Here is a 19,007-nt window from a genome sequence, read left to right as displayed (position 1 = left end):
GAATACATTCACCCTAAGCTTGGACTCATGGACCTCACCAAACCTTGAGATCCTATACTCTTTTTCCTTAAGTATAGTTTTTTCCAAGTGGTTTTCTATACTAAAGTTTTAATGAGGTAGGTGATCAATGGTTCAAGCTTGTGTCATGGGGTCCAATGACTAAGCTTGAGGGGGAGTGTGATTTGGGAACTTGATCACCGTGTCCGTACAACGGCCATCCGTACAACCTCCGACGGGCCGTCCGTACGATCGTGAGGCCTAGTGGTGAGAAGCCCATGTAATGTCTCACAAGCCTCATGTGAAAGACTTACCAAGTCTCTAGAACCTTCTTTCCCAACCGTTGGAGATTCAAAGCAAGTGGGAAGCCAAAGTCAATTTAGTATCACATGTTTAGTTAAGGAGTCTTAGATGTCTCTATCACTAAGATAATCGTGTAGCATATTGTAAAGAATATTCCCTAGCTGTATTGTCTATATTTAGGTTGTAACTATGTTCTAATTGAAGTAAGAAGCTTTATTCTTCTTCTATACTCTCCCTCTTACACTCTCATACTCTCTTGTGCGAACACTCTCAATCTCTCTTGATCATTACACTCTCTCATTTCTAAACTTACATTCTGATCTTCAGTCTTTTCGAGAAGACAATAATAAGCTACCGGATCTCCAAGCAGTTGAGCAGGCAGTAGAAACTGTTCCGGACATCCAAACAACTGAGCTACAAGAAGACAATGCTCCTCAAAATACTGGTCCTACAGGAGATGCTGGTCCTACAGAAGAGCCTCTTCCAAGCCAACCTACACATAAGATGATCACACGGTCAAAAACTGGCATTCGTAAACCAAATCCGAGATATGCACTCATGACTCACAAAGTGTCATATCCGGAGCCTAAAACTGTAAAAGAAGCCTCGGAACATGAAGGATGGAATAATGCAATGGGTGAGGAAATGAGTAATTGTAAAGAAGCAAATACCTGGTCTCTCACTCCGCCTACACCAGATATGCATATTCTGGGATGCAAATGGGTATTTCGCACAAAGTTGAATGCTGATGGATCCCTGGACAAGCTTAAAGCGAGATTAGTTGCACAAGGTTTTGACCAAGAGGAGGGAATTGATTACCTCGAGACCTATAGTCCAGTGGTCAGAACACCCACAGTTCGCTCTGTTCTTCACTTGGCTACCATCATGAACTGGGAAATAAAACAAATGGATGTTAAAAATGCTTTTTTACACGGTGATTTAACAGAGACAGTATATATGAAGCAACCTACCGGGTTTGTGGATCCAACAAAGCCAGATCATGTCTGTAAGTTGCATAAGTTACTCTACGGCCTCAAGCAATCACCGAGGGCCTGGTACGACAAATTCAGTAAGTTCTTACTTGAATTTGGCTTCTACTGCAGTCAGTCGGATCCGTCTCTGTTTGTCTACATCAAAGATGATGCTATGATCATTCTCCTTTTGTACATTGATGACATGGCTATAACAGGCAACAGTTCCGCGGCTCTGTCAAAATTGCTAGAAGAGTTAAACAAGCAATTCAGAATGAAAGATCTGGGAAAACTACATTATTTTCTTGGCATCCAATTTCAATATCACTCAGGGGGAATCTTTCTTTCTCAACAGAAGTATGCAGAAGACTTACTGGTGGTAGCTCAGATGGAAAAGTGCAACCCGATGCCAACTCCCTTGCCCCAAGACATTCATCGACGTATCGAAAATGATACTCCTTTCCCCAATCCGAAGTACTTTCGCAGCTTGGCTGGTAAGCTTCAGTACTTGACTCTTACTAGGCCTGATCTCCAATTCGCTGTGAATTTTGTCTGTCAGCGGATGCATGCTCTGATGTAATCAGATTTCAACCTGCTTAAGAGGATTCTCTGATACGTTAAGGGCACAATATCAATGGGAATTTCGTTTTATAAAAACACTGATTGCACAGTTCGAGCTTATAGTGATAGTGATCACGCCGGCTGTGACCTCTCTCGACGTTCCACTGGTGGCTACTGTACGTATCTAGGCAAGAATATCATCTCTTGGGCTTCTCAGAAACAAGACTCGGTCTCTAAGAGTTCCACTGAAGCGGAGTATCGAGCTCTTTCAGAAGCTGCATCCGAGGTGACTTGGCTCTGCAAGATTCTCAAGGATCTTCGGATTCCTCTTTTCAAAGCACCGGAGCTCTTCTGCGACAACCTCTCTGCCGTCTATTTGACTGCGAATCCGGCTTTCCACAAACGCAGCAAACACTTTGAAACCCACCATCATTACGTCCGTGAGAGAGTCGCTCTTGGAACCCTGACTGTCACGCACATCCCTGGTGAGTTTCAACTCGCCGACATCTTCACAAAATCCTTACCGATCGGAGCTTTTGAACATTTGCGGACCAAACTCGGCGTGTCCTTTCCACCCACTCTGAGTTTGAGGGGGGCTATAAGCAGGATTCCTCATGACCATCACGGATCTAGTGTGAGAACAGAAAAGAATGAGAAGAAGATGAAAGTACATCTTAGATCTATCGAACAGAATGAGACAGAAGCAAAAGGGTCACCACAAACTTTTGTCTAAGCAAACGGGCCAACACAGAGCAAGGCCCAATAAGGCTGTCAAAGTAATTTACAGACCCAAGTCCATTAGTGAACCCAACAATACAACACAAGCTTCTCCCTTCCAGAATATTCCTGCACAAGAAGACAAGTCAAAGATTGAGACAAAGATTGAGACAAAAGGAACTTCACATAAGCTGCCAAAGAAGGAAAAGGAGAAGGTTAACTGTAACACTCAAATAGAGCTAGCCAATAGGTTTGCAATACTTGGCATTGAGGAGTAACCCTAAAACCCTAAGGTCTCATGTATATATAAAGACCCACTATTGTAATAAGCAGTCAAATAAGGAAATGCAATAATAAGAAATGCTTATCTTCTTTATATCTTGACTGTCTCACTCTATCTTCAAGAAACTCCCAAGAAAAGAGATGAACAAATAAATTAATAATCCAACGCGGTTGTTGTTAGTGGGGTTATATATGGGTATGGATGATTGAAACATATGCAGAACAGAAGTCGTCATGGTTTTCCGGGATGACGTTTACATCTTTTGCCGAGATTCAAGTGGAAGTCGCTTTTCTTCATTATTATTAGCGGCTCTACTCAGTCGGCAAATAAAAGTCTTTGAAGATATCTCCAACAGTCCCAGACAAAGTGAGCATGTTGACGTTCTAGCAATAGACGAATCCAAGGTTTTAGTGATTGTCTTCAGTGCTACTTTAATACAACGTCGACGGTATTGGAATTTGAAAAAGCTTGAGACGATCATAAAGGGGGAAAGAACCGCCGGACAAGTTATCATACCGGTGTTCCTTGACACAGAGCCTTGCCATGTAGTAGCCGATGAAGTCTTCGCTAGATTTAAAATTGGCAAGGAAGAGGCGGTTAGATGGGTCGATGCTGTAACCAAAATTGCTGCGCTACCTGGCCGGATGTATGCAAGGTTCCACTTCTTCTTCTTCTTTAGCATTCATTTTTTGTTTCAAATTGTTAAAAAACAACATCCATGTAATATTGATGTAATATGTTCAGGGATGAGAGCGTGTTTGTGGAGAAGATTTTTCTCAAAGTCATGAAGATTGTGAAGCCTAACAAGCCGATAGTGAAAAATAGAAGCCGGTGTTCCATTGCAATGACCTTCCTCGTCATCATCAATTTGCTCGTGAGATTGCTTCAGTGGTTGCGGACCGGTGTTCTTTCGTTGGCAAGCCTTACTTCGCAAGACTCTCTTTAGCAATGGCAATTGTTTCTGTTGTCCTCTCCATCATTGACCTCACTTACAAAATCCGAGTCCATAAACTTTGTTTCCGTTGCAAGTGGCCTATACCTTGGTTCTACTATCCATCACGTGGCTACAACAGAATCTTCGCAAGTTTCTCGGATACGGTCTTATTGTTCTGTGGCGTTGGTCAGCTACTAGTGTCGTCGATCAATTGGGGTTTTGTCGAGAAAAAACGCCGTGAGGGTCCTATCAACGTATCAGTGACGGCACTCTTCTTTGCTATCGGTATGGTAATCTCCAAGTTCTTGGAGAAGCCGGGCAGCCATTTGAAGGACAACTGACTCTAACAAAAATGTCTTGATTGTTTTAACAGTAGTTTTTCTTAGCACAAGACATTGCCAAAAGTGTGATCAGTTTGGCTTCCACTCTTGCATTGAAAGAAGAATTAAGGGTTTAGTCTTTTATTTCCTTCCCCTTTTGATTTGGTTTGCTCTGTTCTGCGTTTAGTCTTTTAAAAATTTACCTACAATATACTGAAGTACCAATCAAACCCATTTAGAGTGTGAAACATCTTGACACTGTAAAGATGTTTAATGATTTTGATGAAAATTTGTGTGAATACACGATGCAGTTCCGAAACAAACGAGAATATTCATATCTCGCTTTCCAAGATTTCTTTATTACAAGACTGCTTATGTATGTTCTTCTCCCTACTGTCCTAATAATGCCTATGTTCGCTTAGGAGAATGGCCGATAATGTTCTTGACTACCAAATTCTTCTTAAGTTATATATATTAACCAGGAAACTCCCATTGAAACAAGGAGAATTCATGAAAACCTAACTGGAACCGCGACGAACACTTTCTTCGGTTCGTGCAAGCGCATCTGTTAGCACGTCTATTGTCCAGTTTTTCAAGTCATCCTGATGAAAAAGGAAACAAGTAAGAAGTCTGATCATCAAACGACGATATGATTTAGCAAATGACAGTAAGGTTTGATGATTGAATATAGGTTTTTTTTACCTTGCGCACAGGTTCTCCAGTTCTAATTTGTGCATTTGGGCGAGCAAGCTTGGACTCAAAAGGTGTTCTTGGCCTTACTTCTCTAAACTCATCCCACTCCTCACGTTCGATCATCCGCACTGTGCCTTGCCCCGGTGGTGCATTCTTTATCTTGCGTTCAATCATTTCTTGCGATTTTGAATCATCGATCTAACAACAAACCAATAATGAGAAACAGCAATTTCCTCAGGATTCATCTTTATCTAATCACTCAATTGCACAAAGAAATTATAAAGCAGTGTAACAGCTCAATTACGAAGCCACATCTACTTAACAGCTGCTAAGACATTAACAAGGAAGACACACTCATAGAGAGAGATGACATAGAAAGGCTTACCATCATTAACACCTTTGCAAACAATGCGATACCGACAACGGCGAGGAACATAGGCATGGTTGCTGTGTCCAGATACGATCTTGATTCTGGAACTTCAACTAGAAACTGATTCTTTACTGGGTTCCTTCGCTTCTTACTTTTTTGCAAATCGGCTAACTTCTTTCTTAAGGTTTCTGTTGGGGCATCATTAGACGGTGAATGAAATCTTCTCTTAAGCAATGTAAATAACTGACTCTGCCGAGACATCATAATAACCAGGAGCAGGGAATCTTCTTTCTATGTCAAAGAATAGACAAAAAAAAAAACACAGTTTAGCCAAATTGGAATCAAGGAAACGATGGAACCATTAGCCAAACTCCAACACAAAACATCAAGCAGAAATAAACGTTCAATAGGCATTTATTTGCATCTTTTGTTTAATCAGAGAAAGTAAGATGCAACAGATATAGACTTAGATGAAACTATTAAGTCTCTCTTTTTTATTTAACCAGCAGCCCTCTTAGAAGAACACACCCATCCTATACATAGTAGACAACACAAATCCTCTCTCATAATGACCTCAACAAAAAAAAAAAACACTTCAGATATCTTCACGGAAGCTAACAATACTAAAACTAATCTCGATGTGCAAACTTAATTGCGACCACTCTGCTAGATGCTAATGAACTATGCTAAATGAATTGAGTGACATGTTCAAAACAAAGAACCACAAATTTTCAAGAACTAATCCAACTTAGGTAGCAAGATAACACTGTAAATTATAATAAATCCAATCTCGAATGTTAAATAACATTTCGCTGCGGCATTGTAACGAACACTTTGTGTGCAGCTTTTCCTCAACATGAGAGATACGAAAGATTAGACATTTTTTGCAGCAAGGACTAGTGGGAAATGAAAATAGGTGCGTAGGGAAAAAATTGGCTATAAAACCCAGAAAGATCATTCACCAAACAGATCAACGAAACTTATTCAGAATGAATTAGTTCAATGATTAAATCTCTTAAGTGAAGAGAGGTTATAAGATGAGGAGCTTGCAGATGTAAACGTACCAGATCAAGAGTGATTGGGTAGACAAAACGAGACTTGTTTTGTCGCCAAAGTCTTCTTCTTCGTTTAGGGCATCATCTCCAACAAGTCTCCTGGTTTGGACTCCAACAATGGATCCTCGAAAAATCTTTTAAAATTAATTAATTTGCAATATAGTCCTTAATATTTACAAAAGTTAGTAATAATAATAAAAATTCATAAATAAATATAAAACTTACAATTATCTATATATAATAGCAAACCCACTTTTTTGTGTCAATTTTTAATCCAACGGATGAGATTAGTTCCAGTTTTAATCCAACGGTTTAAAATTATTAATCGTGTCTTTTCGTCGCACCCCCATCTTTCAAAAGTCACACCTCTTAGTTTTTGCATCTTTTTGTTGTACCTTATGGTTTCAAAAATAACATCCATTAATTTTTACACCTTTTAAATCATACATCTTAGTCTTTGCATCTCTTTGTTGTACCTCCTGATTTCAAAAATCACATCCATTAATTTTTACACCTTTTAAATCACACCTCTTTAGTCTTTGCATCTCTTTGTTGTACCTCCTGGTTTCAAAAATCACATCCATTAATTTTTACACCTTTTAATTTCACACCTCTATGTGTTACACCTCTTTGTTGTACCTCCATGTTTCACATCTATTAATTTTTACACCTTTACATTTCACACCTCTATGTCTTACACCTCTTTGTTTATTATATATAAACTTTTCTTGACTACATAAACAAGTTTCGAAAAAAAAAATTCTGAGTACTAAAGAATTGTATTATTGAAGTATTTTTTTAACTTTCAAGCATCAATCTCTAATTCAAGGTAATTTAATATTTTTGCTGCGAATGACCTGTAGTGTTTCTCGGTTAGATTATTATTACTGTTAGTCGACACTATTAAGTTCATACATTAATCTTATTTTTGTTAACTTTTAGTCTCTTCAAAATTTTTAGCCTTTCCGGTTTTTATGTTTTTGCATGGCTAATGTTATTAAGTACGTGTGCCATATTTTTTGCATGGCTAATGTTTTTGATTCTCAATGTGCAGATTTTATTTTTTGACTTTTTGGAAAAACCAATACCAAGATACGAGAGGCATGATGATATGCAGTGATGCTGGAGCTACGGATAAGCCAAATTTTTTTAACAAACATGGTATAATTATAATTTTATATATGTTCTTATTTTAACCCTTTTTTTTCTAACAAACATGGTATAAATGTTAATTTTTTTTCCATTAGATGTTCATGATCCAGGTTAGTTTGCATTTTTTGTAAATAAAGTTTTTAAAAATTTTAGTTGAATTATAATTTCTTATACTTTCTGGGTATCAAACATTTTGATAATATATTGAAATATTACAAATGAGCATGGAAATAGAGAGCTTGTGACAACACAAAATCAAATTCTATAAAGCGTAAGCACGACCAAATGACAAGTCAAGTTAGAAAGAAAAGATCTACTAAAGGTAACTTATTTAGTCTTTGATGACTTTCTAATCTGTATATACAACTTTTTAAAAACATAATGTATAACAGTCACTTTTAGAGTGATCTGGAATCTGCCAAAAAAAAGAAAATGCAAGAAATTTATAAAATTAGTGTTTAGCCTAAAGAAGAGAACATCAAAAGGTGAGATATTATTATCACCTGTTTCACCACATCGACTTTGTTTTCGCTGTCGTTTATTGAAGAACATGATGGTACCGATTCATAGACATAAGTGGGAAATCAAATAGAGGGGGATGCAGCCTGGATGGAGAGCAGTCGACACGGTGGAATGGGATGGATTGGGAGAGACCAACATAAAATCCTATGTTCTATATTTTATTAATTTTCTGACTTTTTTAGTTTAATTGAATTACTTTGATTGAATAGCTGATGAGTGTACAAGTTTTTGTCTATATGCATTCTTAGTCTGTTACGTCTTGGATTTTTTTTCTTTTCCAAAGAGGAATATGTGATTTGAAGCAAATATTACAAATCCATGTATCAAATGTGTTAGTAGGAAATAAGGCAATCAAGATTAACCCATTAAAAGGGAGGAAAGAAGGGGGTCTTTTGAGGGAAAACGTGAGACCAATATGCATGTAACTGTGGAAAGCATTATAGCCAAATATATATCTCTAAAAGTTGTAGCTGAAGAATGTGAGTTACTCTATACTAACCAATTAGGTTTGATTGGTCGGTCATATAAAACTCGGTTTTGTACATATCTAAAAGTGAGAGAAAAAAACATCCACAAGCATAAGTGAAATTTTATATATGGTTAAAAGTAATGTTCATAGTAAATCATTTGTATACAAACTCCACTTGCTTACAGCATCGGAATATTGATTGTGATTTGTGAATCAGTAATCTATGGAAAGAGAAATCGCGTATCAAAGTGAAGGGGAAACGAAACTCAATCCAGCCATCTACTCCGATCCCAATCTTCGACCTTCCTTCGACAAGTGGCATTTAGTACTTTCTCGATATAGTAAATAAACCAAGAGAGAAGCAGCCTCGTATGTATTTCGATTGATAATGATCAACAACAAAGACAATTTCTAATAGCGAATTAAGAAAGGATACCAATATATAGCACCATATGGTCGGAGACAAACATAAGTGAACTTTTATATATGGTTAAAAGTAATGTTCATAGTAAATCAAGCTCTAAAAAAGGCTAACTTTTGTGTGTGACAACATAAAATATAATAACATTGAAATGAATCTTTGGCTTTTTAATCAGCAGAAAGCAATAGCAAGAAATGAAAACGATCAAATTGATTGAGAAAAGAAAGAATTTAGGATGAATTACAAATGTTAAATTTCAATTTAGGATTTCACCTCCCCGTGCGGCAACGCACGGGTCGCTTTCCTAGTATATTATAAAAAGAAAAATCATATTTTAAACCATCAAAATGTCATTGAGTAGCACTTTAAACCTTGCGATTATTTCATTAACACTATAAACCTTTAAAATAATTTTACTAATGCTTTAAATCTTAAAACTAACATTCTTGTTTGCACCGGCATTAACAATGACAGAACAGTAATATCCGTAAAATAGTTAAACTATGCTGGTTTCGTTTAAATATTTGTTTAATTTAATTTAATTATTTATTACAGTTGATAAAAAAAATTAAAAACAAAAAAATATATCAAAGCAAAAAAATTGAAGAATCAGGGGTAAGATTAAAACATTTGATAAATCTAAAATTGAAGACGACAACATATTTAGAAGATTCATTGGTTTCCAATGAGAAGTGATTCGATTTAATCAGAATCCAGAGGAAATGCATTTATTTAAAAGATTAATAATATGAAGAATGACGTTTTAAAAGTTTTGTCTACAATGAAGATGAATACAAATTTATCCTTTTCTCTTTTTATTTATTTATAAAAACTAAAACTAATTAATATTTAAATTAAACCAACATAGTTTAACTATTTCGCGTTGACGAATATTATTATTCTGTTAATTTTTATGGCGGTACAAATATGAAAGTTAGTTTGAAGGTTTAAAATGCTAGTAAAATCATTTTGAAGGTTCAAAGTGTTAGTAAAATCATTTTAAAGGTTTATAATGTTAGTGAAATTCTCTCCAGGTTTAAAGTGCTACTCAGTTACACTTTAAATGTTTAAAATGTGATTTTCCCTATTATAAAACACACAATATAATTTATTTTATCATACAACACATAATCAATACATAGTAATGTTACATCTTATTATATATAATTAGATTTTGAAAGTTAGCCAGATTTTGATATGTGTAGAAGTTAATATTTAATAAGAGGAATTTTATATTACAAATATATATATATATATTGTTTTAAAAAATATTAATAATATAAAAAGATAATTATTAAAAAAATTACAAAATTTAAAAAAATTTTAAAATAATTATAAAGAGTCATATATATATTTTATAAAATTAAAAATTATAACATTATTTACTTATTCTTCATTTTAAGTTATTAATTATACAGAAAAAAATAGAATTGAGATTAAGGAAAATATACACTTAATTATTTAATTATAAATTTTGTAAATACTAACTTTTATATAAACAAAGATCGTCTCATATTTTTCATCTAACAAAAAAATTTATTCAAAAACAATTATTTCAACTTTGTTCTATTGGTAAAAAAAATTTAATGGGAATGTAAACTTTTCTTATTTTTTAAACCAAAAATTTCTCCTACTTTCTCCTTTTTTAGTTTTGAATAGGTAAGATTAATATGTTAACCAAAAAAAAATTAATATATGCGTCTTTTTTTCTAATATTTTAATATTTATTGTAGTATTTCTAGATTATTTTATTTAATATATACTTTCATCTTTGAATTATTTAGGATTCATAGATTATTGTGCTTAAAATTTTCTATTATTTATTTAATTATGTCAAATTAACTTTTTTCTAATTCTTCAACCTTGATTAGTTGATCATAGACATTTTTTCTGCAAACATAATTGTTACCATTCATTCAATCCCAAAAAGAGATAACGAGTAGAAACTCAGCAATCTAATGGTTAGATAAAATAGGCTAATCAAACACAAAAATGGATATAATTGCATTATAAGAGCAGCAAACATCAAAGGATAACTTACCACAGGATAAAGCTGGTCAAAGTCGAGTCTACTAGTAAGAACCCATCGATACTTTGCTTTCAAGGAGAAAATGGCTTGGTCTCCTCCTTCCAAGAGGTGGCCCTCGTCCAAAAAAATCCTTTCCCACTCAACTGAGTGGAGTGGCCCGATAGTTTTTGGCTTTTTTCCTTGTATCTCTTTATGGGTATCGCAAAAATGTTGTGGCTTGACAGACCGAAGTAGCTTGTGGCAGTGTGGGCAACCCAAGGTTTTGTCAACGCTCCTCCTGACTGTTTCATAACTACTGATGACAAAATCAAAACATGTCAGGTCTTCAACATCACATCCATCATCAACCACCAATACTCTAGCGCTGCTAGTAAGTTTTGCAATATTCTCTTCCCACTGAGACAGAGAAAGAAATGGGAAACAATAAGCGTTTTGGATAATGGCAAATTCTCCTCTAGAGTCAGCAGTAATGGGTATATGCTCTAATATAATTTATTTTATCATACAACACATAATCTATACATAATACAAGTTACATGGTAATATAAATTACATATAATAATAAAACACATAAACATAAGTTTTACAAAGTTACATATGAAATAGCAAATTAATCAAACATTATTTCTGTAATATTTTTGTGATTTTGGAGGTTCAGGATCTGATTTACTGGAATACTAGTATTTTGGTACAATTTGTAATATATGTAATATCTATGTGTATAAGTAATTTGCTTTAATTTGTGTTAAGTTTGTTTAGTGTATTTTTATTTTGTGTGATCTTTATTTAATGTATTTTTCCTTTTTTTGTGAACTTTGTTTTTAATATTATATTTTATTTTGTGACCTTTATTTTTCATGTTACAAAATATGTTTTTCTATTTAATTTATTTTAGTGTGCTTAAGTTCTCTTAATTAAATTTTCTATCATTATTTGTGAAAGACATAATTATAGAAGCCAAACTGAAAATAAAAAGTAGCTTCAAAATCTCAAATTTCACTATTCAAAACCTTAAATTTGATGAGGTCTTAATGATTTGTTGGAATGCCAAAAACCTCAAAATTTGAGAATTTAAGAGTTTGTTGGAGATGCCATTAATTAACCGCGGATGTTCATAAATAAGAACAATTAATTTCTTCTGATCACATAGCACAAAGACTGGACTAGCCTGTATGCTACTACTTAGTATTATATTTTTTACATCACTACTAATCTATAGTTTAAATATTTTTATTATTATTTACTAGGAAAAGTGACCCGTACAGAAATGTGAAATTCTGAAATAAAAGTCAACATTGACAATTCATTGTAAATTTTTATTTTTCTATACTAATTTGATTATTTTCACTGACCCAACCGACTTTTATATGATCAACAAACATAATTAGCTATTATAAAGTAACTCAAATTTTCAGCTCCAAATTTTGGAGATATATATTTAAAAAATACTTTGACATTCTTAGGCATTTTGGTCTCACATTTTGCTTCAAAAAAAAAACTCATTTAAATAAAACTCAAAAATACCTTGAAGAAATGATTAATGCGGTTGGAAAACAATACCAAACAAAAGTTAAATAAAACACTACAACTTTTAGCGAAGATAAATGAATCAACATCAAGAAAACAATTTTTTGATTTTTTTTTATCTTAAAACTTTGAAATAATACTCTAAAATATAAAAACTTGAAAGTTGTTTTGAAGGTCTATAAAAGTTTATATATAAAAACAAAAAGGTGTGAAACAAAAATGTATGAAAAATAATAGGTGCGAACATTGAAAGATGGGGATACAACCAATAAACACGTTGGAATAAAAAAACCTTACAACAGTTGGGACTTGGGATCATTAACAAATCTAAACCGTTAAATGAGATAAGAAAAACAATATTATCCATTATATTAAAATTGACCTCTAAAAATAGGTTTATTATTAGGGTGAGTTACTAGAATATTGCATAAAAGCTTCCTTATTACAAAAGCAACATACAATTGTTTGTAATGACTAGACTAACACCTTGTACCTATACTACCCCTGAAACTAGTGTTGAGAAAAAACGTAATTACGGCTAATGCCATTAGAAAAAAAAAAAAACATTGGAAGTTGGGACTAAGTCTACCGATCCTTTGATGGTAGATTTATACACGTGGACTGATTAAAGGTGTACGTCAGATATTTTTGGTACACTTAGTTGTAGTCTTGGTACACTTATCGGTCACTGTAGATGGTACACTTAGTTGTAGTGTTGGTACACTTATCGGTGGACGTACATGAAATCCATTCGGTAGATTAAGTTGGTAGAGGAATTTCCCTTTGATGATAGACTTTTGTTTTTAGAGTGTTTAGCGGGAAACGTAAAAGGGTGGGAAGATATTTATGATAGACTAATGGCATGTTGCGACAGATTTTTGCGACAGCCTTCTCTCCTTACAGATATTTTTGGTATACTTTGTTTGTTTTTTGAAATAGTTTTCGTAGTGTTGTGGTAGGCTTCATGTCCGTGGTAGATTTAGTAAGCAAGATTGACAGCTGTAAAGTCTTACCAGAATAACACGAATTTGTTTGAGCTGGCAAAGACAGTCTAGCGTTGCGATAGACTTATTGGAGGAAGATCTAAACAGGTTTGTTGTTCTTCCCTAAATCTTTCCTCTGGGTTCATCCATGGAAGAGCAAGATATCGTTTAGGAGATCTATATAACTCACTTTTTATAGGTTTTTAATTTAGAAATCAGATGTTGAGACGAAAATCTATAATAGTTGAGTAAAAACCCCACAAGTGAAACCAAAAAAATAGACATAAGTCGTGAAAAAATAAAGTGAGGCAGGGGAAATTAGGGTTTTCAGTCGTATGTTAGAGGTAGAAGACGAGGATATTATGGTAATTTCGGGTTCATTAAACCTAAAATCGAACGTGTACGTACATATAAACGTCTACGTACATATGAACTTATACATACATAATGTTCTTGAGATTAGTGTACGTACATAACGTTCTTTTGCTTAGTGTAGGTCCATAAATCCGCTTTAATGAACAATATTATTGTAATTTTGTAGTCATCTTCAACATATCTTCTTCTGCAACCCTAGCTAATATTGTCGTTGTTGTTCACCGGAAATGGAACAAGTAAGAGATGTTACTAGAAAAAGTAAGAGATGTTACTAGAACAACCTATGTAATTCTTAATTGTTTATTTATTTGTGGTCGTTATGTCTACACAGCAACTGGAATCCTTTTCGGTAAACACTACGGTATCATCCCTCCTATCTGATTCAACATTTGTAATAACAACCCTGCAAAAACATGTCACAGTTGAACAAACAACCCCAAGTTTCATAAAGACAAAAATCTATCAATCTACTACTATTATAAGTTAATGTATTTGCCTGTGAGGTCTTTGGTTTTCATCTGCAACAGTATAAAACAAGGTGACTCCATTTAAAGCCCATGCCAAGCTAACAACTCCATCAACTTCCAACCTCGGAACTAAAAGACCGGTTCTCAAATGCTTAATTTGGAGAAGGAAACGTTCAACTCCTTTGTGAGTTACATGGGTTTCGGAGATAGGTACTGAACCGAACTAGAGAAGATTGACAGCATAAATGATTTGCACCATTAGAGAATTCACTAAAACAGTCTCTGGATCAAACCCATGCTCCCGAATTATTACGTATGGTTTCCTTTAACCAAACTTATGCATCTAATCACATGTCTATAGCTGCATTGATTAAGCTATGAGACATCATAGTCTTGGTATTAAGCTATCTTTACTTCCTCCAATGTACTTAACCCATTACTTACTAACAATTTAAATTAATGGTTCACGAGATTTGTCGTGTGTCGTTCTCGGTTCATAAAAATGGTGTGCAGTTTACAATATGAGAAATATGAATTGTTTGTTCCTTATAGTTGTAGAGTTAGAAACTAACTTCAACATAAAACCACCCCAATACTAAAACTCCGGGAGATCAACAAACTAAAAAACACACACACAATATTTTTGAGTTCCTACAAACTGGGGAAAAAAGGACAAAAATACAGTAAAAAGGTAATGAATTGATACATTCAAAAGAGAGAGAGACTCGTGAAGCATTTTAGGAGCGAGGAGAAGGAGAAGAAGAAGATGATAGAAGGTTTTGAACAGCATCCATGCTAGGAATAGCTCCTCTCTCTGTTACTGTAATGGCTCCACAAGCGTTTGCGAATAGAAGTGCCTCTCTTAGTTTCTTCTCATCCTGCAAATTCACAATGAGTCAGATTCAGTCTAGTTTATAAACCACAGAAGGTTAAAATGATAGAGATAGAGTAAGTAAAAGTACCTTGAGAAGAGTGAGATCAGAAGCTAAGCTGTTCAACAGACCGCTCACGAATGCATCTCCTGCGCCGGTTGTATCAACAGGCTTCACTTACTCCACCAACTCTACCTTTAAACTCCTGCAAGAAAATATACAGCTACAAGAATAAGTAATCTAATATCGATTTGATACGGAAGAAGAAGTTTATTCTAAAAGAGAAGCAAACCTGAGTGTAGTATCTACAGCCCTTAGGTCCTTCTGAAACAACGAGAAGCTTGAGATTGGGATGAAAGAGCTTTTGCAACACCACATCATCATCATAAGGATCATCTCCACCAGTCAAGAATGTGATCTCGTCCTCACTGATCTGAGAAACTCTCAGACAAAACTTGTGTCAGTTCAAGTACTACTAGGGATGATGATCTGATCTTCTACCTTAACTTGGAGTAAAAAATATCATATATACCTTTATCACATCTGCTAAGTTCCAAATACTCAGGATCTCTTTCCTTGCAGCATCTTCTGATGGCCACAACGGCAATCTCAAATTCGGGTCATAAGATAAGAGACTCCCTGAAGCTTTAGCGATTTTCATAGCTGCAAGCTGAGTCGAACGGCAAGGCTCCTCAATCAAACTGATGGAACCGTAATGAAAGATCTTGGCCTGTAATCAAACAAAACAACCAGTGGACTTAAGTCTCTCATCTTGGTTTGTGGTTCAAAGTAACTAAAAAATCTAATCTACCTTTTGGATGAGGTTCTTGTCAAGCTCAGATTCCGAGAGAAGCATATCAGCACTAGGGTGCCTGAAGAACAAAAACTCCCTCTCTCCATCAGCTCTTAAAGTGACAAAGGCCAGAGCTGTCCGTGCATTGTGATCAAATCTCATTCCAGAATTGTCGACATTGTTCAGCCTTAGAATATCAGCTAACATACGTCCAAACTCATCATCACCAACCTAATTTTTTTCCAAACAAGATCAAAAACTCATCATCAATTTCCATATCTTTCTTATCCCTCAATGATTCTTCAAATTTCTAATATAGAAAGGTGATCAGATATGGTACTCTAGTACACACCAGATTCATGTTGGCAAGTCATGATCCATGAAACGACTTCATCTTCAGAAACAGTGCCCAGCTTGTCAAGTAAGTCCAGAATGGTGAGTCCCCAGTATGCACCATTCATTCTCAGATGATCCATAACCCAATAACTCCTTGAAGTGCTTCAGCCTTTACACGGGAAGACACTGAGCTATAGCTGTTTATATACTCCAGTGGAAGAATTTATTTAAGATGCGGGGAGGACGGAATCTTCATTTGCTGGGCGAGGTTACAGTGCCCCGAGAACAGCTTCTTCAAAGAGATGATGAAAACCTTTTATGTTCTCCCATCGAGACAGCTTCACACCGTAACTGAAACAAGGCCTAGAGAAAACCCGAAACAATTCAACAGAAAAAGCTGGGCTTTGGACACAAACCCTAGATGTCACTCAACACCAACACAGAGGAAGAACCCGAAGACAAAACAACCGTAATTGCAGAAGAAATGGATTATCAAAGCCAACTCGAAGAAACAAGAAGCTGACTAAATACAAACCTCAGACGAAGCAGCACCACCGAATAGCCAACAGAATCCAAGAGCAAAACTTTTCAGGTCCACCTTGAGAGCAGCCGGAAAAACAAACAGGTCACCACCACTCCCAATCCAACGAGAACAGAGTCGAGAGACCTGAATGTCGAGACAAAAAAACCAGATCGGGAACCAGATCCTCTAAAGCTAGATCGGAAAAGCAAGACGGAGCCACCGGGAATAGATCCATCTAAGAACAACCCCAATCCGCCACAAGACGGAGACGACAAAGCTAAAGGTTGAGATTGATAAAAGGAAAAACAAAAGCAAACTACCAAGAAGAGAAACTACTTAACTACAAAGGAAATGGACCGACGATGGTGCTCTGGAAGCCACCCATCGCCGGTCATCGGGCAAACTTTTTTGTGACGGCTAGGGCAAACAGTTGAGAGAGAAAAAGAGGAAAATAAGAAAAATAGGAGGAATATTGAACAAATCTCTCCAAAAACACCTAATGAATCAATTTAAGCAGAGATGAGTATTTTGGAATTTTTAAAAAATTCACCTCTAGATCTGTAACAAAAATATGATTTCTTATGTTTGGATGCTATGATTTTGTCGAAGAAGATGAATCAATTAGAAAGAATTATTCTGGTTTTTTTTACAACCAAATTTAATTAGAAATGGCATAAAACGTAATAAAACACACAACTCAGGTATAGAAATAATTTGCAAACTTTTATGTGTTATTCTAGTAAGACAGAAATCTCAACGTGTTAGTCTAGTAATAAACCTACTTTTATGCAATATTCTAGGTAATTTCCCTTATTATTATATATAGATACTATAACAACATTGTGAATTTTTTTTTGTTTGTTGGCAGTAATGGTATTATAACAATCTATTTTGCGACATCAATTGTTGTATAATAATTAACATCAATATGTGAAATCAGTTCTTTGTGATATTTCAAAATTCAAAATATTTAATAGTTGAAATTATATTTTTTTATTTTTTATTTTAAACTTAAATTGTCATATCACTAGAATAACTGTTCTGTATAGTTACGAAATTTAGCTACAAAATAATTAATGGCAAATTTTAACTTCAGAATGTGACAAAATGTTACAAAATATGGTAAAAAAAATTTTGTTGCAAATTAGTTAGTATTCGTAGCAAGTTAATCACAAAACGAGACGAGACATTAGTGTAGCAAATTTACTACTAATTTAGTGACAAAAATGTTTGTAGCCCCTGAGGAATCGTAACTGTTTGTAGGGATGAATTTATTAAAAAGTCGAAATTATTTGCTGCACATGAGTTGTAACAACTGTGACAACTTGTGTCACTCTGAACACGAAGCTAATTGTAACTAATTAGTTACAACATTTGCGTAACAAATGATAAAAAGTTTAAGACGACTCAATGGGTATCCAACTGTCACAAGTTAGAGACGGTAATGGTGTGGCGTTTTGAAGCTAGTTTTGAAGCTAATTGCTACGAATATTTTCGACTTAATGTGTGACAAATAGCGACAGACAAATATCATAAATAGTAGTTATTTGCTACTAATTAACTAGTACCAAATTGGTAGCAAATTTCCACAATTAGTGATGGAGGGAAAATTTGCTACAACCAAATTATTACTAATTTAATGTGTGGCAAAATTGTAACAAATATTTTTTTGCTATAAATAATATGTAATATCTACTAATTAAATCGTAACTATACACAACAATTCTTTCTTCTAGTGTATGGTTATTCATGGACTTCCAATAAAAACAGGTGTTCCTTACTGAGTTTATTATCACCAATTTTGCCAAAATGCTTGTTCGTGAAAGTGGTGAGTTATGGGATGAAAGAAAGACCACAACTTTTTCCTTGAGTATTTTTTTTCTTTCTAAGAAGACACTCGATATGTTAAAAAAATTCTTCTATTTCTCTAAAGAAAAATCAAGATGTCTTTTGGGAGAATGAAAATGAGGTATATGTGGAATTGGTTGGATCAGGAAAGATGGAGTTAGGTATTGTGAAATGGTTTTGAACCAACACATCCTCTCTCACTCTCTTACCTGGTCTAGTTTAGAAACCGAAGTGGTTGCATAATAGGGAGCGGGACTCGATCCCTGGTATGATGGTGTTTTGTACATTAAAGACTTACCTTTGGCCACTGCACTAAGATCACTTCATGTGACAATTTTAGTTATTTATACGTAATACGTTTGTTTCCAAAGTGATTCTTGTGGCTCATTTAGCCTTCAAAATATGACAGTGATGATATATACATGCGGTCAAAAAAATTCAATTCTAGATAAGGGAAAAACGGCTTTTTCATACCCCGACAATAGC

The 19,007-nt window shown here is 34.8% G+C and overlaps 2 protein-coding genes and 1 pseudogene across 3 annotated transcripts; 1 reads left to right on the top strand and 2 right to left on the bottom strand.

Moving 5' to 3' along the window:
* Window positions 2,906-4,320, top strand: LOC104747119 (TMV resistance protein N-like). The gene is made up of 2 exons (XM_010468690.2): window positions 2,906-3,487; window positions 3,577-4,320. Exons 1-2 carry the CDS (start codon window positions 3,066-3,068, stop codon window positions 3,776-3,778), a joined length of 624 nt encoding a protein of 207 aa, XP_010466992.1. The 5' UTR covers window positions 2,906-3,065; the 3' UTR covers window positions 3,779-4,320.
* Window positions 4,330-6,342, bottom strand: LOC104747118. Of its 2 annotated transcripts, none has more exons than XM_019236533.1 (4): window positions 6,214-6,342; window positions 5,165-5,436; window positions 4,789-4,977; window positions 4,330-4,688 (listed from the first exon to the last, which is right to left on the bottom strand). In XM_019236533.1, the coding sequence occupies exons 2-4, from the start codon at window positions 5,411-5,413 to the stop codon at window positions 4,605-4,607; spliced, it is 522 nt and encodes a 173-aa protein (XP_019092078.1). In that variant the 5' UTR covers window positions 5,414-5,436; window positions 6,214-6,342; the 3' UTR covers window positions 4,330-4,604. The 2 variants fall into 2 exon arrangements, with proteins under 2 accessions (XP_019092078.1, XP_010466991.1); XM_010468689.2 differs by having other exon boundaries at window positions 4,339-4,688; window positions 5,165-5,440.
* LOC104747117 lies at window positions 14,784-16,039 on the bottom strand (annotated as a pseudogene).

This window comes from Camelina sativa, chromosome 15 (genome assembly GCF_000633955.1).
Source record: "Camelina sativa cultivar DH55 chromosome 15, Cs, whole genome shotgun sequence".
Lineage (NCBI taxonomy): Eukaryota > Viridiplantae > Streptophyta > Magnoliopsida > Brassicales > Brassicaceae > Camelina > Camelina sativa.
Note: the sequence above shows the minus strand (reverse complement) of the source record. Positions and strands in the feature narration are given on the sequence as shown.

Excerpts from the sequence above, each read along its gene's own strand:
- LOC104747118 (XM_019236533.1), bottom strand. The coding sequence starts at position 5,413 with ATGATGTCTCGGCAGAGTCAGTTATTTACATTGCTTAAGAGAAGATTT. Across the intron at positions 4,978-5,164 it reads TTGCAAAGGTGTTAATGATG|ATCGATGATTCAAAATCGCA; the intron begins GTAAGCCTTTCT and ends GTTTGTTGTTAG. Across the intron at positions 4,689-4,788 it reads CTGGAGAACCTGTGCGCAAG|GATGACTTGAAAAACTGGAC; the intron begins GTAAAAAAAACC and ends CTTTTTCATCAG.
- LOC104747119 (XM_010468690.2), top strand. The coding sequence starts at position 3,066 with ATGGTTTTCCGGGATGACGTTTACATCTTTTGCCGAGATTCAAGTGGA. Across the intron at positions 3,488-3,576 it reads CCTGGCCGGATGTATGCAAG|GGATGAGAGCGTGTTTGTGG; the intron begins GTTCCACTTCTT and ends TAATATGTTCAG.